This window comes from Balaenoptera borealis (assembly GCF_965194805.1).
Source record: "Balaenoptera borealis genome assembly, chromosome: 15".
Classification (NCBI taxonomy): Eukaryota; Metazoa; Chordata; class Mammalia; order Artiodactyla; family Balaenopteridae; genus Balaenoptera; species Balaenoptera borealis.
In genome coordinates, this window is record NC_138871.1 from 55,863,498 (window position 1) to 55,886,893 (window position 23,396).

The window sequence follows — 23,396 nt, forward strand, 5'->3', positions numbered from 1 at the left end:
GGGATGGAAAAAGATATTCCATACAAATGGAAATCAAAAGAAAGCTGGAGTAGCAATACTCATATCAGACAAAATAGACTTTAAAAGAAAGACTATTACAAGAGACAAAGAAGGACACTACATAATGATCAAGGGATCAATCCAAGAAGAAGATATAACAATTGTAAATATTTACGCACCCAACATAGGAGCACCTCAGTACATAAGGCAAATGCTAACAGCCATAAAAGGGGAAATCGACAGTAACACAATCATAGTAGGGGACATTAACACCCCACTTTCACCAATGGACAGATCATCCAAAATGAAAATAAATAAGGAAACACAAGCTTTAAATGACCCATTAAACAAGATGGACTTAATTGATATTTATAGGACATTCCATCCAAAAACAACAGAATACACTTTCTTCGCAAGTGCTCATGGAACATTCTCCAGGATAGATCATACCTTGGCTCACAAATCAAGCCTTGGTAAATTTAAGAAAATTGAAATCGTATCAAGTATCTTTTCCGACCACAATGCTATGAGACTAGATATAAATTACAGGAAAAAAAACTGTAAAAAATACAAACACATATGGAGGCTAAACAATACGCTACTAAATAGCCAAGAGATCACTGAAGAAATCAAAGAGGAAATCAAAAAATACCTAGAAACGGGGGCTTCCCTGGTGGCGCAGTGGTTGAGAATCTGCCTGCCAATGCAGGGGACACGGGTTTGAGCCCTGGTCTGGGAAGATCCCACATGCCACGGAGCAACTGGGCCTGTGAGCCACAACTACTGAGCCTGCACGTCTGGAGCCTGTGCTCCGCAACAAGAGAGGCTGTGACAGTGAGAGGCCCGCGCACCGCGATGAAGAGTGGCCCCCGCTCGCCGCAACTAGAGAAAGCCCTTGCACAGAAACGAAGACCCAACACAGCCAAAAATAAGTAAATAAATAAAATAAATTTATAAAAAAAAAAAAACAACCTAGAAACAAGTGACAATGAAAACACGACAACCCAAAACCTATGGGAATGCAGCAAAAGCAGTCCTAAGAGGGAAGTTGATAGCAATACAGTCCTACCTCAAGAAACAAGAAACTCTCAAATAAACAACCTAACCTTACAACTAAAGCAATTAGAGAAAGAAGAACAAGAAAACCCCAAAGTTAGCAGAAGGAAAGAAATCATAAAGATCAGATCAGAAATAAATGAAAAAGAAATGAAGGAAACAATAGCAAAGATCAGTAAAACTAAAAGCTGGTTCTTTGAGAAGAAAAACAAAATTGATAAACCATTAGCCAGACTCATCAAGAAAAAAAAGGGAGAAGACTGAAATCAACAGAATTAGAAATGAAAAAGGAGAAGTAACAACTGACACTGCAGAATTAGAAAGGATCATGAGAGATTACTACAAGCAACTCTATGCCAATAAAATGGGACAACCTGGAAGAAATGGACAAATTCTTAGAAAAGCACAACCTTCCGAGACTGAACCAGGAAGAAATAGAAAATATAAACAGACCAATCACAAGCACTGAAATCGAAACTGTGATTAAAAATCTTCCAACAAACAAAAGCCCAGGACCAGATGGCTTCACAGGCGAATTCTATCAAATATTTAGAGAAGAGCTAACACCTATCCTTCTCAAACTCTTCCAAAATATGGCAGAAGGAGGAACACTCCCAAACTCATTCTACGAGGCCACCATCACCCTGATACCAAAACCAGACAAAGATGTCACAAAGAAAGAAAACTACAGGGCAATATCACATAGATGAACATAGATGCAAAAACCCTCAACAAAATACTAGCAAACAGAATCCAACAGCACATTAAAAGGATCATACACCATGATCAAGTGGGATTTATCCCAGGAATGCAAGGATTCTTCAATATATTCTTCAATATACACAAATAAATCAATGTGATAAACCATACTGACAAACTGAAGGAGAAAAACCATCATCTCAATAGATGAAGAAAAAGCTTTTGACAAAATTCAACACCCATTTATGATAAAAACCCTCCAGAAAGTAGGCATAGAGGGAACTTACCTCAACATAATAAAGGCCATATTTGACAAACCCACAGCCAACATCGTTCTCAATGGTGAAAAACTGAAAGCATTTCCTCTAAGATCAGGAACAAGACAAGGTTGTCCAGTCTCACCACTATTATCCAACATAGTTTTGGAAGTTTTAGCCACAGCAATCAGAGAAGAAAAAGAAATAAAAGGAATCCAAATCGGAAAAGAAGAAGTAAAGCTGTCACTGTTTGCAGATGACATGATACTATACATAGATATTCCTAAAGATGCTACCAGAAAACTACTAGAGCTAATCAATGAATTTGGTAAAGTAGCAGGATACAAAATTAATGCACAGAAATCTCTTGCATTCCTATACACTAATGATGAAATATCTGAAAGAGAATTTAAGGAAACAGTCCCATTTACCACTGCAACGAAAAGAATAAAATACCTAGGAATAAACCTACCTAAGGAGACAAAAGTCCTGTATGCAGAAAACTATAAGACACTGATGAAAGAAATTAAAGATGATACAAATAGATGGAGAGATATACCATGTTCTTGGATTGGAAGAATCAATATTGTGAAAATGACTATACTACCCAAAGCAATCTACAGATTCAATGAAATCCCTATCAAATTAGCAATGGCATTTTTCACAGAACTAGAATAAAAAATTTCACAATTTGTATGGAAACACAAAAGACCCCGAATAGCCAAAGCAGTCTTGAGGGAAAAAAATGGAGCTGGAGGAATCAGACTCCTGGACTTCAGACTATACTACAAAGCTACAGTAATCAAGACAGTATGGTACTGGCAAAAACCCAGAAATATAGATCAATGGAACAAGATAGAAAGCCCAGAGATATACCCACGCACATATGGTCACCTTATTTTTGATAAAGGAGGAAAGAATATACAATGCAGAAAAGACAGCCTCTTCAATAAGTGGTGCTGGGAAAACTGGACAGCTACATGTAAAAGAATGAAATTAGAACACTCCCTAACACCATACACAAAAATAAACTCAAAGTGGATTAAAGACCTAAATGTAAGGCCAGATACTATAAAACTCTTAGAGGAAAACATAGGCAGAACACTCTATGACATAAATCCCAGGAAGATCCTTTTTGACCCACCTCCTAGAGAATGGAAATAAAAACAAAAATAAACAAATGGGACCTAATGAAACTTCAAAGCTTTTGCACAGCAAAGGAAACCATAAACAAGACGAAAAGACAACCCTCAGAATGGGAGAAAATATTTGCAAATGAAGCAACTGACAAAGGATTAATCTCCAAATTTTACAAGCAGCTCATGCAGCTCAATATCAAAAAAACAAACAACCCAATCCAAAATGGGCAGAAGACCTAAATAGACATTTCTCCAAAGAAGGTATACAGATTGCCAACAAACACATGAAAGGATGCTCAACATCACTAATCATTAGAGAAATGCAAATCAAAACTACAATGAGGTATCACCTCACACCAGTCAGAATGGCCACCATCAAAAAATCTACAAATAATAAATGCTGGAGAGGGTGTGGAGAAAAGGGAACCCTCTTGCACTGTTGGTAGGAATATAAATTTATACAACCACTATGGAGAACAGTATGGAGGTTCCTTAAAAAACTAAAAATAGAATTACCATAGGACCCAGCAATCCCACTACTGGGCATATACCCTGAGAAAACCATAATTCAAAAAGAGGACATGTACCACAATGTTCATTGCAGCTCTATTTACAATAGCTAGGACATGGAAGCAACCTAAGTGTCCATCGACAGATGAATGGATAAAGAAGATGTGGCACATACATACAATGGAATTACTCAGCCATAAGAAGAAACGAAATTGAGTTATTTGTAGTGAGGTGGATGGACCTAGAGTCTGTCATACAGAGTGAAGTAAGTCAGAAAGAGAAAAACAAATACCGTATGCTAACACATATATATGGTATCTAAAAAAAACCCAAAAAGGTTCTGAAGAATCTAAGGGCAGGACAGGAATAAAGACGCAGACGTAGAGAATGGACTTGAGGACACGGGGAGAGGGAAAGGTGAGCTCGGACGAAGTGAGAGAGTGGCATGGACATATATACACTACCAAATGTAAAACAGATAGCTAGTGGGAAGCAGCTGCATAGCACAGGGCGATCAGCTTGGTGCTTTGTGACCACCTAGAGGGGTGGGATAGGGAGGGTGGGAGGGAGACACAAGAGGGAGGAGATATGGGGATGTATGTATATGTGTAGCTGATTCACTTTGTTATAAAGCAGAAACTAACACACCATTGTAAAGCAATTATACTCCAATAAAGATGTTAAAAAAAATCAAAGAAAGAAGCTATTGAGCAGCTATTGTATGTAATCATATTTATTTCTTTAATTAACTCTCAGAGCAATCCACATTCAGGTAAGAAAACTAAGCTCAGACTTGACTTTGCTCTGATCACACGACTGTAAAGACTCTCCCAGGAGGCATGTGGCTCCCTGGAGACAGCACCGACCCTGGAGTCAGAGTCTTCCTCCTACCATTTAGTTGCCAAGTGACCATTGGCAAGTTACTTTTCTACCTAAATTAATTTCATCATTTATAATATGGAGATAATGATCTCAGCCCCACCTGCCTCAAGGGATCATGAGACTCGAATGAGATCAGCAACGTGGAAACACTTCATGAACTGTAGTGAGTTATTAAAAGGTGAGATATTATAAAGCCAAGTGAGTTCGGTTTTGACCAGTCAGGGAGGATATTTTTTTACAGTGACACCATTACATTGTATTTGTCTGTGTTGCTTAATTGGCTTGTTAGCATCTATGAAAAATGCACAGATAAGATCACCCCAGTGGCATGGGATCAAGCCAGCAAATTACAGACCCAGTCTTCAGCAGCATCTCCTCTTTCATATTTGAAACATTATGTGCTGCAATCAGTCTGGCACTATTTCACGTATTTGGTTTATAGGAAAGGGGATTGATTATTGTTGAGAGGGGGGCAGTGGCCAACATTATCAAAATGCTGTTGAGTTCTTTGCAAGATCTCAACATCCCAAGGCTTCACCTGGGTTCCGCTCCATCACTGGGGTGAAACTGTGCTCCTGAAGGCCACATCAACCTCCTAGTCATTGAGTTTATGGATTTTCCCTCAAGTCATCATCTTTCCTGACTGAGTGCCTGCAACATGGGCACTTTCGGCTGCCTCTTCCTTTAAACACAAGTGGAAATAGCTTTGTTGTTCTTTCTGCTTACAAAATAATGCAAGTTCTTTGGGGGGAAAAGCACACAATACAGAAATGTATAAGGAAGTTAAGTAAAAGTTAACTGAAGTATCACAACCCAGAGTTAAATTTTGTTGTGTATTTTGCTAGACTTTTATATAATCTTTGATTAAAATGAGCTCATACTATTGTGAAGGAGTAAGGTATGCGTGCTTTTCCCCCCTTTTAACAATATAATGTAGATGGTCCCACATCAGTAAATTTAGATCTGTGGTTCCTCCCTCTCGGATGTACTGCAAGGATTGCTGTGACACAGCCTAGTTCTCCTCCTGTGTCTTTCACTGATCCATTTGTCCCCCCTCTGCCACCTGCACGAAGCCTGGCTGTTGTTCTCTTGACAGGGCGAGCTCTCTCTGAAGGGCCCCTTTGTTGGGTCTCACAGCCCATCACATGCTGCTCACGTTGCAGTCAGCCTCTTGAGGGCAGCAGCTGTGTCTCGTTCATCATTATAGCTCTTCTCAGTGGCCGGCCCAAGGCCTTTAACCAATTAGGTTTGCCAAAAATATTTGGATCGAGTGAATAAATGAATGACTACTCTCTCTTCTTGGACTGCCTACACACTGGATCAGTCACCAAATCACATTGGTTTTCTTCTCTGATGTCAAATCACAGATGCACATGGAGCTTTTGAGTTTGCCTTGTGTGGTATGGTACAAGATGAAGGCACACGGCTCCTACGTCACACTCTAGCCGTCTGGGCAGCCGTCTTCTCGTGGCCATCATCCTCTTACAAGCCTTTGTCATCGCATCCTTGAACTTCTGCTGCGGCCTGCTCTCTTTTTTGCTGTTCCTACTCTACTCTTATTCTGGTCCATCCTACTTGCCGGAGCCACTTTAATTTTCTTAAAACATCGATTGCAATGTGACTTTTATCATGGTCCTTCAATGCCAATTGCCTGCAAGGCCCTGAAAGAGCCGGTTCGTGGATACCATTCCAACCTCACCTCCCGCCGCTCCCACTTCGGATCCTCAGCCTTTCTAGCCCATCCAGTCGCACGTGCCTGTGCTCATACCATTCTGCCTTCCTAGAGTGTCCTTCCTCTGCCCCTACATCCTCCCCAGATTCCGATCTGTCCTTTCCAGTCAGCAGCCTCTCAATGTGGCTAATTCAACTTTGTGCCTCAGAAAATTGCCAATAACCGAAAGTCACGGAGTTTGGGGATCACTTGGTGAAACCATAAATAATAAATACAAGAATATCACGGACATGTAGTACTGGTTTTCTATACTTTCTAAGCACAAATTGTTCACCACTGTGTATTTTTTATAGCCTTGAGAATATATAGTTTATGTCTCCCAACTGCATTATGAGTCTTTAGGGGTAGGATGCTTCTTTTGAATTCCGTAAGCACCCAGAACTAGTGCCTCGCAAATAGAATGTAATACATATTTGTTGGTTGATAAAAGCTATTGAGTGGACTAAGAAGGCCACAGGTCAGCATGAAGTTTCTCCTGAAGCAGGTTTCACAACGAATGTCTGCTTGTTCTCGCCATCCTTTTCCCCTTGTATTATAGTTTAGTTCTCACTTCATACATTAGCACCCTCAAATCTGTTTAACCACAAACATCCTCCGCTAATGTGGTGTGTTATTTGTTTTTATGTTTATATCAATGGTGCTTACCAATAAAATTAGACACCAATCCATCATCAGGGGCGTGTTAAATTAAGGTTCCTACTATAATGGATCACCAAGCTGTGATTAAAAATGATGGTGTGTTATGCTTACTGACTTGAAAGGATGTCTGAGGCATACGTTTGTTTGAAAAAGCAGGTTAGGAAAGAGGATGAGTTTAATTCCATTTATGTAAAATGTTATAAATACACATTACATATATCACCAAAATGTTAACAATAGTTATTTCTGGGCAGTGGTATTTCTTTACACTTCTCAGTGTAGTTTGAAGTTTTTCTAGTGAACATACTTTTTATAATGAGAGATGAAAAACTATGTATATTCCTGTTGGGAAACATGAGGGTTGCCTTTCTTTTCATTTGGTAGGACTGCTACCAGAGCCTATTGAAGTTCATCTTTCTTTCTTTTTGCTTTTTCTTAAGAAACACAGAAGAAATGCCCCTTCCTTTTAAAATCTTCAGTTATTTTACATTCCAAAAATATTGCTCTGAGATTCTTGTAGTCAATGAGTTCTATGGACAGAATTTCACTTGTGGTAAGTATTCAATTTTGGAATTTATTTTTACATATTAGTTTGAAAAAAACAATTCCTTGAGGGTAATATATTTTTTAAGTAAATGCTATATTGTAAAATAGATTTAAAACTTTGTTTTGAAGAGTCTAACATTTTCTCTGATATTTAAAATAATAAGCAGTAGTCAAGCTAGTCACTTGTCAAAGGTCAATAGCTTAAGGGCACTCTGATGTTTTTAGAAAATGATAGACTTAATGTATACTGAGGTAAACTCTAGCGTATTCTGGATGGATCAGTTCCTATACCTACTGAACAGGTTGAAGCAGGCTGCAGTGGCTTCTTCTTCCCCCAAATGTACAGAGTATGTAGCTGAGTGAAGCCATTTTTGGCAAAAATCTGTTCCCTAATCCCACAAGAGTGCAGTGGGAGCACAGCAAGGCCCTCCTGGCCATTGGAAATCCCAGGCCACTCTGTGAAGACACCTAAAGAACAGGGCAGAATTTAGTAGTTGTTTTATGTATCTTTAGGTGATAACATTAGTAACCTTGGGATATTCAGTGCTAAGTGATCATAATTTTTATCAGTACTATGGTACTGAATATACACCCAAAATGGAAACAAACCCGTTTCCATCTTCAAGGCCCCCAACACTCACTATTGCTTCATCTAATAATGAATTTGGGCTCTCTAAAATTTCCTGTATCTTCATGAAGAAGGGTACTTAGCAGAATGCTGAGCATTTAGTGGGCATCTGATAAATACGTGGTGATTAAATTACCTTGCAAGTACCATATTTGACATTGTCAATCTTTTCCCTGGCAGGCAACTCAAATGGTTCTATGTCAACTAATCCAATGTGTGCCTTCAGTCAAGGAATTCAGTTCATTGAGAGAACCTGCCCAGGTGCAACATCCAGATTCACAGCCAACTTTCTGATTTTGTATTCATTTATCCCAGTTCTTGTCATCCTAGGAATAATTGTTTTTAAAATCAGGGATTATCTCATTAGCAGATAGTAAAGAACATTGCTGCAAAATGGAACTTAAGCTCCCAGATGTACATGACTGCTTTGAATTTCTGAAATAAGAATGTCACGTGATTCTTAATAGTACCTTGTAAGACTTTTAACCATTAAGACTCCCTGTGCCCCTTGGATCCATGCAGGCCTTGAATGCTATTCCAGGAGGGACATGTGGTATTTGGAAATTGTGACTGAGCTGGTCCAAAGATGTAAATAATAATTCATAAAGTTATGGGAGACTAGTGTGACTATTTGTTTTCTTTGTTCTAGACACAGAAAAATAGGTTAAAGCTTATGCTTACATTTGATAAAGGCTTTGGTAAAAAAGAAAACATTTGAATGATTGTAAGTAACAGAACAAGAGTTGTGGTTTGATTGAAGCAAAGCATCATGCAGAATTGGGTAAGAATGCTTTCATTTTCATTTAAAAACCCTATTTACGTGCACATGTCTACATAAGTTAACTGATCACATGGAGAGGATGTTGGACAGATGTTGGATAAAGACCCCTGACACAGAGCATCCACTCATTTTACTGATGGTTAAAATGGAAAATGGCAGAAATGGGCTGAACTGAGAACAGCACACTAGACAAAAAGAGTTTGCTATTTTTCACTTTCCGCTTAGTTTACTTATAAAATTAAAAGTAAATGTTACTAAAGTGTAGGCACTGAGAAATGACATTTTTAAGGTTGGAGAGCAGCTGTTATTTAAAGTCCACATAGAAAAGATGCTCAATTGACACAACATTTACACTAAGAACAGAGTCACACACTAGGAATTCATGTTCTTGAATTGTAAAGAGAAAGAATGCTGATAAATACATATTTTTAGGGATTAAATGATGTATATAGATTACTAAAAGTGGGTTCTGGACTAAATAACTGATCTTTCTGATCTTCAAGTAATTCATGTACAAGTCTGAAATGAAACTGTCTTCATGTTACCATGGTAACTTTGAGTGAGAATATCTTAGATAGTACATGAACTTGTTCAGTTACTGTGACCTAACTTGTAATGAATGATAAATTATAGTATTTGAAAGATCTCACATTATAGTGGGAAAGATCATTTCATTAAGGAAACCACAGTAAAATTCTATTTCTTAGAACAGTATTTAAGGATCAGCAGACATTGGTAAAGTACCAGAATAGTATTGTCAATTTTTATAAAAGGTCTTTGACACTGATGATTATGGTATAATAGTTACATAATGTCTTACAGATTATATATGTCACATCAGTTATAGACAATTCTGGAGATGATAATCTATTAAAGTAGTTCAAAGAGAGTCCCACAGGAACCTCTTTTGAAATCACTGATTTCAACTTACTAAAGATATGTATGTACAACGTAAGTGGAAACACTTTCTACTATTCATATGCAGATGAATTTCATTCTAGCTCAGAAACATTTGGAAAATTGACATAGCACGTGACTTCAAGCTATTAAATGTTAGTGATACCATCTTAGAAAAACACAATGACTTTCAACATGTGACAGTTTGTCTCAGTCAAAAATGGACAGTGATGTATAAGAAAATCAAAATATGTAATAAAAATTCCTGTTCCCACCAAGTCAGTGATATTTCTGAGATCAAAACGTTCACTGTTGATTTAAAGGGAGCTCTTTCTCCACAGCACTCAAGCAGGGTGCCTGTCTGCTCCTAAGACTGCAGTTCCTTGTAGACATGGTGAAATTCTGTTTTCCAGAGTGTTGGAACCACATGCATTGTAACTAGTTTAGGAAGTCGTATTTCACTGCAATAACCAGGTAGTTTGCTATCCACTTGGATACCACTCATCAGTCTTGGTGTTCTTGAGGTTAGTAAGTGTGCTTATTTGAAGCTGGGTGCATGGCATATTAGAGTCAACATATTTTATAGTGGAAATGGAAGAACAGAGAATAAATTACTTTCCTGTTTAATGACAGCAATTATGCTTACTCCAACTGAACTTGGCTAGCAGATACACAAGTCTCCAGGAGTCTGAAGGCTTCTTAAAGGCTATTCCACCTTGGAAATGATCCTACTAACTCATGCAGTCTTGGCCTGCTTATTGATAGACTATCTCCTTAAATTTGCCTGTTCTTCAAAAAGTTATACTCAAAGTAAGTATGTGAGAATCACCAGAGGTGCTGATGAAAAATGCAGATTACTGAGCCCCATTCCAGACCCACTGATTCAGGATCTCTGGGTGTGGGGACTGAGGAATGTGCATTTTATTTTATTTTTTTTCTTTTTTTAAAAATTGAAATATAGTTGATTTACAGTGTTGTGTTAATTTCTGCTGTACAGCAAAGTGATTCAGTTATACATATATATATACATTCATTTTTATATTCTTTTCCATTATGGTTTATCACGGATACTGAATATAGTTCTCTGTGCTATACAGTAGGACCTTGTTGTTTATCCATTCTATATATAAAAGCTTACATCTGCTAACCCAACTTCCCACTCCATCCCTCCCCAACCCCTCCCCCTTGGCAACCACCAGTGCCCTCTGTGATTCTCTTTCTGTTTCATAGATAGGATCATTTGTGTCATATTTTATTATTATTTTTTTAATTTATTTTTTGTTGAAGTATAGTTGAATTACAATGTTGTGTTAATTACTGCTGTATAGCAAAGTGACTGTTATACATATATATACATTCTTTTTCTTGCATTATGGTTTATCACAGGATATTGAATATAGTTCCCTGGGCTATACAGCAGGACCTTGTTGTTTATCCATTTTGTATATATCAGTTTTCATCTGCTAATCCCAAACTTCCAATCCAACCCTCTCCCAGCCCCTCCCCCTTGGCAACCACCAGTCTATTCTCTATGTCCCTGATTCTGTTTCTATTTCATAGATAGGTTCATTTGTTCATATTTTAGATTCTACATATATATGATATCATATGATATTTGTCTTTCTGACTTACTTCACTTAGTATGATAATCTCTGCAAATGGCATTATTTCATTCTTTTTTATGGCTGAGTAGTATTCCATTGTATATATGTACCACATCTTTATCAATTCATCTGTTGATGGACATTTAGGTTGTTTCCATGTCTTGGCTATTGTGAACAGTGCTGCTCTGAACATATGGGTGCATGTATCTTTTTGAATTACAGTTTTGTCTGTATATATGCCCAGGAGTGGGACTGCTGGATCATATAGTAATTCTATTTTCAGTTTTCTGAGGAACCTCCATACTGTTTTCCACAGTGGCTGCACCAACTTACATTCCCACCAACAGTGTAGGAGAGTTCTCTTCTCTCCACCCCCTCTCCAGCATTTGTTATTTGTAGACTTTTTAATGATGGCCATTCTGACCAGTGTGAGGTGGTATTTCATTGTAGTTTTGATTTGCATATCTAAAAATTAGCGATGTTGAGCATCTTTTCATGTGCCTATTGGTCATCTGTATTTCTTCTTTGGAGAAATGTCTATTTAGGTCTTCTGCCCATTTTTCTTTTTATTTATTTATTTATTTATTTATTTAATTTATTTATGGCTGTGTTGGGTCTTCGTTTCTGTGTGTGGGCTTTCTCTAGTTGCAGCAAGCGGGGGCCACTCTTCATCGCGGTGCGCGGGCCTCTCACTGTCGCGGCCTCTCTTGTTGCAGAGCGCAGGCTCCAGACACGCAGGCTCAGCAGTTGTGGCTCACGAGCCTAGTTGCTCCGTGGCACGTGGGATCCTCCCAGACCAGGGCTCGAACCCGTGTCCCCTGCATTGGCAGGCGGATTCCCAACCACCGCGCCACCAGGGAAGCCCTGCTCATTTTTCAATTGGGTTGTTTGTGGGGTTTTTTTGTTCAGTTGTATGAGTTGTTTGTATATTTTGGAAATTTAGCCCTTGTTGGTCGTGTTGTTTGCAAATTTTTCTCCCGTTCCATAGGTTGTCTTTTTGTTTTGTTTATGGTTTCCTTTGCTGTGCAAAAGCTTGTAAGTTTGATTAGGTCCCATTTGTTTATTTTTGTTTTTACTGCCTTGGGAGACTGACCTAAGAAAACACTGGTACAATTTATATCAGAGAATGTTTTGCCTATGATCTCTTCTAGGAGTTTTATGGCGTCATATCTTGTGTTTAAGTCTTTAAGTCATTTTGAGTTTATTTTTGTGTATGGTAAGAGAGAGGGTGTGTTCTAACTTCACTGATTTACATGTGGCTGTCCAACTTTCCGAGCACCACTTGCTGAAGAGATTGTCTTTTTCCCATTGTGTATTCTTGCCTCCTTTGTTGAAGATTAATTGACCATAGGTGTGTGGGTTTATTTCTGGGCTCTATATTCTGTTCTATTGATCCATATGTCTGTTTCTGTGCCAGTACCAAGTTGTTTCAATTACTGTAGCTTTGTAGTATTGTCTGAAGGCTGGGAGCGTTATGTTTCCTGCTTTGTCCTTTTTCATCAGGATTGCTTTGGCAATTCTGGGTTTTTTATGGTTCCGTATGAATTTTAGGATTATTCTAGTTCTGTGAAAAATGTCATGGGTAATTTGATAGGTATTATATTAAATCTGTAGATTGCTTTGGGTAGTATGGCCATTTTAACAATATTAATTCTTTCAATCCAAGAGCATGGGATATCTTTCCGTTTCTTTGAATCATCTTCAGGCTTCTTTATTAATGTTTTATAGTTCTCAGCATATAAGTCTTTTACCTCCTTGGTCAGGTTTATTCCTAAGCATTTTATTTTTGGGGGTGCAATTTTAAAAGCTATTTTTTTTTTACATTCCCTTTCTGATATTTCATTGTTGGTGTAAAGAAATGCAACCGATTTATGTATGTTAATCTTGTATCCTGCTACATGCTGAATTTGTTTATCAGTTCTAGTAGTTTTTGTGTAGAGTCTTTAGGGTTTTCTATATATAGTATCATATCATCTGCATAAAATGACAATTTTACCTTTTCCCTTCCAATTTGGATACCTTTTATTTCTTTTTCTTGTCTGATTGCTGTGGCTAGGACTTCCAGTACTATGTTGAATAGAAGAGGTGAGAGTGGGCATCCTTGTCTTGTTCCAGATTTTAGTGGGAAGGCTTTCAGCTTTTCACCATTGAGTATTATATTGGCTGTGTGTTTATCATAAATAGTTTTTATTATGTTGAGATTATGTTCCCTCTATACCCACTTTGGTAAGAGTTTTTATCGTGAATGGATGTTGAATTTTGTCAAATGTTTTTTCTGGGTCTATTGAAATGATCATGTAGTTTTTGTCTTCTCTTTCATTTATGTGGTGTATCACATTGATTGATTTGTGTATGTTGAGCCATCCTTGTGAACTTGGGATGAATCCCACTTGGTCATGGTGTATGATCTCTTTTTATGCATTGTAGGATTCGGTTTGCTAATATTTGTTGAGATTTTTTGCATCTATATTGGCCTTAGTTTTCTTTTTTGGTGGTGTCTTTGTCTGGTTTTGGTATTAGGGTGATGGTGGCTTCATAGAATGTATTTGGGAGTGTTCCTCTTCAATTTTTTGGAAGAGTTTGAGAAGGATCGGTACAAGTTCTTCTTTGTATGTTTGGCAGAATTGGCCATTTGGTCCTGGACTTCTGTTTGTAGGGAGTTTTTATTTTTATTTATTTTTAAAATTATATTTATTTATTTATTTGGCTGCCTCGGGTCTTAGTTTTGGCATGCGAGATCTTTCATTGCAGCACTTGGGTTCTTTGTTGCGGTACGTGGGCTTCTCTAGTTGTGGCGCAAGGGTACTAGAGTGCATGGGCTCAGTCATTGCGGCGTGCGGGGCTTTCTAGTGGTGCGTGGGCTCCAGAGCACACAGGCTCAGTAGTTGTGGCATGTGGGCTCTCTAGGTGTGGCTCGCGGGCTCTAGAGTGCGCAGGCTTAGTTTCCCCATGGCATGTGGGATCGTAGTTCCCCGACCAGGGATTGAACCTGCATCCCCTGCATTGGAAGGTGGATTCTTGACCACTGGACCACGAGGGAAGTCCCTGTAGGGAGTTTTTAAATTACAGATTCTATTTCACTTCTCGTGATCAGTGGTTCACATTATCTATTTCTTTTTGATTTAATTTTGGTGGGCTGTATGTTTCTAGAAACTTGTCTATTTCTTCTAGGTTGTTGAATTTGTTGGCATATAATTGTTCATAGTATTACCTTATGGTTTTTTGTATTTTTGCAGTATCAGTCGTTATGTCTCCTTTTTCATATCTTGTTTATTTGGGTTCTCTCTCTTTTCTTCTTCGTGAGCCTGGCCAGAAGTTTGTCAATCTTGTTTGTCCTTTCAAAGAACCAGCTCTTGGTTTTATTGATTTTTTTCTATTTTTTTAAATCTCTTTTATTTATTTCCTCTCTGATCTTTATTATTTCTTTCTTTCTGCTGACTTTAGGTTTTGTTTGTTCTCCTTTTTCTGATTTTTTTAAGTGGTAGGTTAGGTTGTTTGAGATTTTTCTTGTTTTTTTGAGGAAGGCCTGTATTGCTCTGAACTTCCCTCTAAGAACTGCTTTTGCTGCATCCCATAGATTTTGTATGGTTGTGTTTTCATTGTCATTTGTCTCAAGGTATTTTTTAAATTTCCTCTTAGATTTCATCGATGACCCATCTGTTTTTTAGAAGCATGTTGTTTTAATCTCCATGTAATTGTTTTTTCTCACTTCTTTTTCTGTGGATACTTTCTAGGTTTATGCTGTTGTGGTCAGAAAAGATGCTTGAGATAATTTCTATACTCTTAAATTTGTTGAGGCTTGTCTTGTGCCCTAGTATGTGGTCAATCCTAGAGAATGTTCCATGTGCACTTGAAAAGAAGGTATATTCTAGGTTTTTTGGATGTAATGTCCTGAAAACATCAATTAAGTCTAACTGTTCTATTGTATCATTTAGGATCTCTGTTGCATTATTCTCTGTCTAGAAGATCTGTCCATTGATGTGAATGGGTGTTAAAATCTCCTATTATTACTGTATTCCTGTCTATTTCTCCCTTTACGTCAGTTAGTATTTGTTTTATGTATTTGGGTGCTCCTATATTAGGTGCATATACGTTGATGAGTGTAAAATTCTCCTCTTGTATTGAACCTTTTATCACTGTATAGTATCCCTCTTTATCTTTCTTTATGGCCTTTGTTTTAAAGTCTATTTTGTCTGAGTATTGCGACCCCTGCTCTCTTGTCATTTCCGTTTGCATGAAATATCTTTTTCCATCCCCTCACTTTCAATTTTTGTCCTTTGCCCTAAAGCGTGTCTCTTGTAGGCAGCATATCGTAGGCTTGTGTTTTTTATCCAATCTGCCACTCTGTCTTTGGATTGGAGCATTTACTCCATTGACATTTAAGGTAATTATTGATAGATATGTATTTATTGCCATTTTAAACCTCATTTTCTCATTAATTTTATATTTCTTCCTTGTCCCTTTCTTTTTGTTTTTCCTTTTGTGGTTTGATGACTTTCTTTTGTATTATACTTATGTTCTCTTCTTTTTTGTTTTTGTGAATCTGTTGTATGTTTTTGATTTGCGGTTACCCTGTTTTTCAAGTATGTTAACCCCTTCCTATATCTATTTGCCTTAGACTGGTAGTCATATAGGCTCAAACACATTCTAGGGGAAAGAAAAAAAACCCTACATTTTCTTACTCTCCTCCTCCACATTTTATGATTTTGATGTCCTCTTACATCTCCATCCTTTTGCTGTTCATTGTGGTTATCATCACTTTCACAGAGTTTTTTTGATGTTTTTTTAAATCTGTGTACTGGCTTACTTAAGTGATTTACTTTCCAATTGTAATTTTCTCTTTCCTATAGATTCTTACTTTTTTTCTACTTAGAGAAGACCTTTCAATATTTCCTTTAGGATAGGTTTAGTATTGCTGTATTCTTTTAGTTTTTGCTTGTCTGAGAAATTCTTTATTTCTCCTTCTATTCTAAATAATAATCTTGCTGGGTAGAGTATCCTAGGTTGCAGAGTTTTTCCTTTCAGGACTTTGAATGTATCTTGCCACTCCCTTCTGGCCTGCAAACGTTTCTGTAGAGGCCAGATGGTAATAGGCTTATGGGGGTTCCCTTGTAATTACCTCTTTAGTTTTTCTCTTGCTGCCTTTAGAATCCTCTCTTTAACTTTTGCCATTTTTATTATAATATGTCTTGGTGTAGGTCTGTTTGAGTTTATCTTGTTTGGGACTCTCTGTGCTTCCTGTACCTGGATATGTTTCCTTCTTTATGTTTGGGAAGTTTTCAGCCATAATTTCTTCAAATACATTTTTGATCCCCTTTTCTCTTTCTTCCCCTTCTGGAATCCCTATTATGCATTGATTGGAATGCTTTATATTATCCTATAGGTCTCTCATATTGCTTTCATTTTTTTTTTCATTTGGCTTTGTCTGCTGTCCTGATTGGGTGATTTCCATTATTCTATCTTCCAGATCACTTATTCATTCTTCTGCATTATTCATTTTGCTATTCATTGTCTTTAGCTCAGCTTTTGTCTCTGCAAATGAGTTTTCTAATTTTTCTGGGTTCCTTTTTATAGTTTCTAGTTCCTTTTTACAGTACTCTGCATTTCTGTTGATAGCCTTTCTTAATTCCTTCAGTATTTATTTTCATTATCTCCTTTTTGAAATTGGTGTCTATTAGACTAAAGAGGTCTGTTTCATTATTTGTTCTTTCAGGGGAATTCTCTTGGTCTTTTAACTTGGAGTGGTTCCTCTGCTTCTTCATTCTACTTATATTTCTCTTACTCTGTGAGTTTAGGAGAAACAATTATCTACTGTGACCTTGGAAAGCTATTTATATGTGGGGATGTCTCTGTGTAGCTTGTGTGAGTTTAATATATTTGGTGCAAGGTCTGTTTTTAGTATGGATGCCTGTTGACTCTTTCCTCAGCGTGTGCTGGTTGTTATCCTCTTCATAGCGGTGTGCAGATGCAGCAGCTGGTGCCTGGTCTTGGGGTTCTTGGCAGCAGTGGTGGCTCAGGTGCGCCCCAGAGCATGTGACAGGAGCAGAGGCAGCTGGAGACTGCTCCTAGAGTCTGTAAGGGAGGCGGTGGCTTGCCTCCCTCCAGGTGGTTCCTGGAGTCAGTGCATGTGGTGTCCTGCCCTCTGTGAGTGCACACAGAGAAAAAGGCTACAATGGCGGTCCCACCCCTTCCCTCGTGCACCCCCAAACAATGGCACCTGGCCTCTAAGGCAGCCCAGGCTTCCTCCCCATACACCATCAGTTGCAGTCGCACTAGATTCCAGCTGCCCCAGGCTGTTTCTGCACAGCCAACCCCAGTCCTCTCCCTGGGTCTGATCTCCAAAGCCCGAGTTCCGGCACCCAGTCCCCACCTGCACCAGTGGACCTGCATCTCAGGCTGGTGAGTGCAGGGCGGCAGCACTGCACAGACCATCTGTGCAGTTTTCCCTCTGCTGTGGCTGCCACAAACCGGCTGCTGCATTCTCCTCTGAGTCTCTGAAGCTCCCCTTCTGCCCCAGCAGATCTCCCCACCAGTGAAGGGGCTTTCCAGGGTGCAGGAACCTTTCCTCTTTCATAGCTCCCTCCCAGGGTTGCAGGTCCCATCTCGATTCCTTTCTCATTTTCTTTTTTCCTACCTGGTTACCTGGAGATTTTCTTGCCCTTTCAGCAGTCTGAGGTCTTCTGCCAGTGTTCAGTAGATATTCTGTGAGAATCGTTCCACATGTAGATGTATTTCTGATGCATTTGTGGGAGAAGGTGAGCTTCACATCCTACTACTCCACCATCTTGATTGCTGCTCAGGAATGTGCATTTTAAAAAAGTACTTCAGATACTTCTTGTGCCTCACCGTTAATTAGAGTAAAATGATGACACCTGTGAAAGTGACCCCAATTCTACTTTTCTTACCAGACACAGCTGAGAACCCCTTAGAGAAGGAATGTGTCTAATATAAATGCTCAACCTTATACTCACAACTGTTACTAAATGCTCTTGCTTTCATATTCCTGAAAACATAAGCAGAAACTTATAGACGCTGAACCAAGTATACGCTACTTAAACATGTTAAAGGTAGGTCCTGCAAGATTCTTTTTATTTTTTAAAAAATATTGCATGTAATTATACAAATTTTTCCCTTTTAAGAGACTTGAAAGTATGCAGGGAGTTGCACTAATACAAGAAATTCCACTTTTCCTTTAACAAATTACACATCTAGACTTTCCTCACTTATTACTATAATATTAAGTAATAAAATAATCTTACTTGTATTTGGAAAAGAAGAAATAAATACCCTATAGTTGCATTAGGTTCAGGAATCAAGCTCCATTTGTTTCCAAGACTTGGAAGAACTTCTTTTGTACTGTTCCAGTTCCTAAAACAAAAATATGTATTACTTGCAAAAAAACTTAAAATTTTAAAACTAGGCACCTTAAAACTGCCTTAGCATTTTTTTGGGTATAACAGTGTATCCTTTATAACATTATCATTCTCCAAATTTCTTGACAACTGTTTTATAAATAATTATACTTAGGATTTATTTTCTAGAAATGCAGTCTTCAGAGTTTCTGTGTCACCAAAGCAGCACTTGGAGATGAATTTATTAAAGTTTCAGACAAAATATACACTATATAGTATATACAAGTTATTTTTCAACTAACAAAATTAAGCATTTGACATACTTTAAGTATATAAAAGTGATCTTATTTTTAAATATTTGCTGTTCAACTCTTGTCAGATTGTGGTTGAAGTTAGCAAAGTATCAATGTTTAAAATGTACATAAATGTACATATCGTTTGACCCAGTGATTGTACCTTTAGAATTTTATCAATAAGTATAATAGAGAAGAGCAGAAGAATAGCAATAGAAGGATATTCACTGAAATGTTGTACTGGCACACAATTGGAAATGGCTTAGACATCTCCCAGTAAGGACTGATTAAATACATCAGTGCTCATTCACACTTGACTTCATAGGCAGCCAGCAAAAACAATAGTGGTCGTTATGTGCCACATGAAAAAGGCAAATAGGTGGAGAGAGGGCAGGACACTTCCATTTTCTATGTTATATACTTCTGTGTCTTGATTTTTTTCACAATGAGTATATGTTCCTTTCACAATTCATAAAACAGATATAACTTTTAGTGGGGGTGAATATCCTGCATGAGATGACTGACCTGCAAAAGGGATCATCTAAGGGGATTGCCTCCCTGGCCTCTTACATGTTGTTCAATGTCTAAGTGTACAAAGTATATTATTATTTCAGATAAGCAAAAAGTGATTACTCTGCAAGATAAGGCAATCACTGCCCTCTGGCTAATGTAACTGAAGTTCATTTTTGCTAGGAAAAGAAAATTGCATTCTCATTTTCAGAAAAAAATTGCAGATTGTCTCTTTCGTACCTATAAGTTATTAAAATTTAAATATTGAAAGTTTCAAAACTGTATAAAGACTTCAGAAGGATTTTTTATAGTATTAACTCCGAAGTAGTCTTTATAGCTTCGTTTATTTCTTCTAATGAAGTTAACTCAGTTCACCAGTTACCTTACCAGTAACTTATGGTTTCAAAGATTGTTTGTTAGCTCATAAAGAATAAACAGTAATCAGTTATCACAAACTTTCTTTAATTGAATTATTTTTACCAATGCTAATGGTGAGGGCATTGCTTTGAGATTCTGTGCTAGTAGTTTCTCTCTTCTACAGACAGCAAACTGAGAGAATATATAAATTTAAAGTTTTGGATATTAGAATGTCAAAATTTGGAAATGGACATCTATAAAATAATTGAGCATCAACTGGTAATCATTAGCATGACTTTTAAAGCAGAAGCATAAAATTATGTTAAGGTACTACATGTACAAACTAAAATCAATTCATCTACTAAAATACCATGAATAAAATACTATGAAAGAGGCAAAATTAGGATATTATAACTTTTCAGGTGAGTTAAAAAAAATCAGTCAAGAGAATGTAGAATTAGTGAGGTGCAAGGGTTGAGTAAAGAAAGATATTGTGGGGCTGCTTTCCAGTTCCACTCAAAATTCATATGGTTTTAGGTCAGTTAGGGAAGATGTATTTGAATGTGAAAACTCATGATGCTCAGAAATACTCTAGTGCTTTAATAATCTTGTGTGTGTGTGTAAAAAACAGGGATCACTATATAATATAAACAGATACTCTTATCAACAATGGCAGTTAGTCATTAACTCCTAGATAAATATTAATTCAGAGATGACTTCCAACTAATCTCTATAGCCAACCTGCACACATAATAAGGGTTACATGAGGTCATTTTAGTGTCCCTACAACATGCCTCTCACTTTGCTACAGCTACAACACCCTCTAAATATTCATGACCTATTTTTCAAAAGTCTTCTGTACTTAAATGTTTTGCTTACTTATTCTAGAGCCCCTGAAGGTGAAAGGCTAGTGCTGAGAAAAAGACGCTGGTCCCCGCTTGCAGTGGGTCGTTGCTTTCAGGTTATCCTTGCAACAATGTGACTGCCCAAGTTATACAGCTCTATAAATCCCACCTGAGAGGTGGTCAGGGCATTCAATTTACTGTGCTTATAGTAAGGGCATGTTCTTTGTACAGTGTCTCATTTTATCTAACTAAAAGGAGATCTGGGAAAATCTAAATATTGGATCATGATGAATTTACTAACTTTTGCATTCTTACATTAGACTGTGTATCACAAATGGTGCTGTCTGGCATATATGGAAAGCAGTCTCCACTTTTAATCACTTTCCTGAGAGACTCTGGGTTTTGTCAACTGCGTTTGTGTGCTTTCAGATTAGCCAGTCCTTAATTTTTCTGATACAAGAAAAGTATAGATACATCTAAATGTCCTAATAAAAAACAAAACCTTTTAAATAATCCCACAAACAAAAGAATATTATGGAAGTGTCTCCCCAACAGTGAGGTAAGAATCACTACCCATCTTCAACATAAAGTAAACTGGGAAGTCCAAAAAGGATATGTGAACATTAAGTCATCTCTGGGTGGTAGAATGATAGGTGATTTTTAGTTCCTCTTCATGAATATCAGAATTTTTTAATATATAGTGAAGATGTACTATTTAAATAATTTTAAAAGTAAAAAATTAAGTAAATTGAGAAAAATTTATGGAATTCTAAGGATATTTCTGTGATAAAACTCAAGATGAAATAAAATAAATGTTTAGGATAATACCTGATCCTTCTGAATTCTCATTTCATCAACTTCGCTTTCAGCATATTGAGGGTCTCTTGCAGGGTCCTTGACATCTTTTAGTGTGTTCATACTCTGAAATCACAATTCTTCAAATCATTTCATGCTCATAGCCCAAAACCTTCAATGCGGGGTATCAACTACCCCGCAAGCCAAGTTCTCGTTCCTCAGCCGGCCATCGCTGCTGAGGGTCAGTTCAAATTCCCCCAGGTCCTCTCTCCCTCGTCTTTCAGATGTTGCCTCTCCCTTCTCTAACAATCAGAGAGAGCTCTGTTTGGAAGCAGAGTGAAAACCGTGTCTTACGCATCTTTTAAGCCCCACAGTGCCTCATATACAGTAGATTTTTAGCAAATATTTAATTGATTTTTGAGCATGTGAGTAGAAAACAAAGTTACTATAATAGGCCTGCTGAAACATTTCCCAATAACTGTTGAATAGTGCTGAAAATTCTTGCTTTAAAAGAATTAGAAATATATACCTTTGGTGGAAAGAGCTTTTCATACACCTTTTTCCACAATTCCATTGGTGAATGGGCATGAAGCTTTCCAATGTCATTGTCAGGAACAGGAGGAGATCCTAAAATTGGAAGTTTTACTCCAAATGACTGCATTGACTAAAACATTACAAACTCTATCAATAAAACAGATGATACTTATAAAAATGTAAATCTTAGATCACTCATTTCTCCTCTCCTATAGTCACTATGAAAATTTACCCCGACCCAGTGTAGCAAGGCCACTGGGGCAGATTCTAGTACCAGAGGAAGAGATAGAGTAATGAATAAACTATAATCCTCTTTCCCCACACTTAAATTGCTGCTCGGCAAAAATATAAAGTTTGATATTCTCATGTGTTCATGAATGTGTAAAGGAAACAGTTATTCTTATGTGCTAATGAGTAGAATGAAAATTGGGGCAGCTAAATCAGAGGGTAATAAGGCACTAGTGAATACTATGAAAATACTAAAAAAGGTCAAACTCTATTAACCAGCAATTTCAGTTTTGGGTGTTTACCCTAGAAATACCTGCATACATGCATTAAGGATTTCACATGGCTGCATCACTTGTATTAGTGAAAAATTGGCCACAACCGAAATGTCCATCAATAGAGGTATAGTGAACTAAATTACTATGCACAGTCATGCTCTATAACACTATCCAGCAGTCAAAGTACCAAATAGACTTATATGTAGCATTAATATGGAAAAATCACTAAGGTGTATTGAGTAAAAAAGGAAAACTTCAAAATGATATAGAATGATACAATTATATTAAAACATAATTTTTTCCAATGGTACTGATGAACCTATTTGCAGGGCAGGAAAAGAGATGCAGATGTAGAGAATGGACTTGTGGACGCAGTGGGGAAAGGGGAGTGTGGGATGAATTGAGAGAGTAGCACTGATACATACACATTACCATGTGTAAAATAGATAGCTAGTGGGAAGCTGCTGTATAGCACAGGGAGATCCGCTTGGCACTCTGTGATGACCTAGAGCATGGGGTCATCGCATGGGATGGGGGCGGGTGGGAGGGAGGCTCAAGAGGGAGGGGATATATGTATACATATAGTTGATTCACTCTGTTCTACAGCAGAAACTAACACAACATGGTAAAGCAATTATACTCCAATAAAAAAAAAAGATATGGTACATATATACAATGGAATATTACTCAGCCATAAAAAAGAGTGAAATAATGCCATTTGCAGCAACGTGGATGGACCTAGAGATTATCATACTAAGTGAAGTAAGTCAGTCAGAGAAAGACAAATATCATATGATATCATATGTGGAATCTAAAAAACCGAGGCAAATGAACTTA

General features: G+C 37.6%; 2 protein-coding genes across 3 annotated transcripts in view; one reads left to right on the forward strand and one right to left on the reverse strand.

The window, feature by feature from the left end:
• The window catches only part of ABCG5 (ATP binding cassette subfamily G member 5), a 35,409-nt gene extending 26,544 nt beyond the window's left edge, over positions 1-8,865 (forward strand). The window contains exons 12-13 of the mRNA XM_082358167.1: positions 7,355-7,467; positions 8,269-8,865. Of these exons, the coding sequence (XP_082214293.1) occupies positions 7,355-7,467; positions 8,269-8,462 (307 nt within the window). The 3' untranslated portion in view covers positions 8,463-8,865. The remainder of the gene's footprint in view (positions 1-7,354; positions 7,468-8,268) is intronic.
• A 9,566-nt stretch (positions 8,866-18,431) lies between these two features.
• The window catches only part of DYNC2LI1 (dynein cytoplasmic 2 light intermediate chain 1), a 44,146-nt gene continuing 39,181 nt past the window's right edge, over positions 18,432-23,396 (reverse strand). Inside the window, exons 11-13 of one of the 2 annotated variants that reach the window (XM_082358291.1) lie at positions 22,052-22,149; positions 21,556-21,648; positions 18,432-18,738 (exon numbers count right to left, since the gene is read on the reverse strand). In XM_082358291.1, the coding sequence (XP_082214417.1) occupies positions 18,676-18,738; positions 21,556-21,648; positions 22,052-22,149 (254 nt within the window). In that variant the 3' untranslated portion in view covers positions 18,432-18,675. The remainder of the gene's footprint in view (positions 18,739-21,555; positions 21,649-22,051; positions 22,150-23,396) is intronic. The other variant, XM_082358292.1, reaches the window with a different exon arrangement.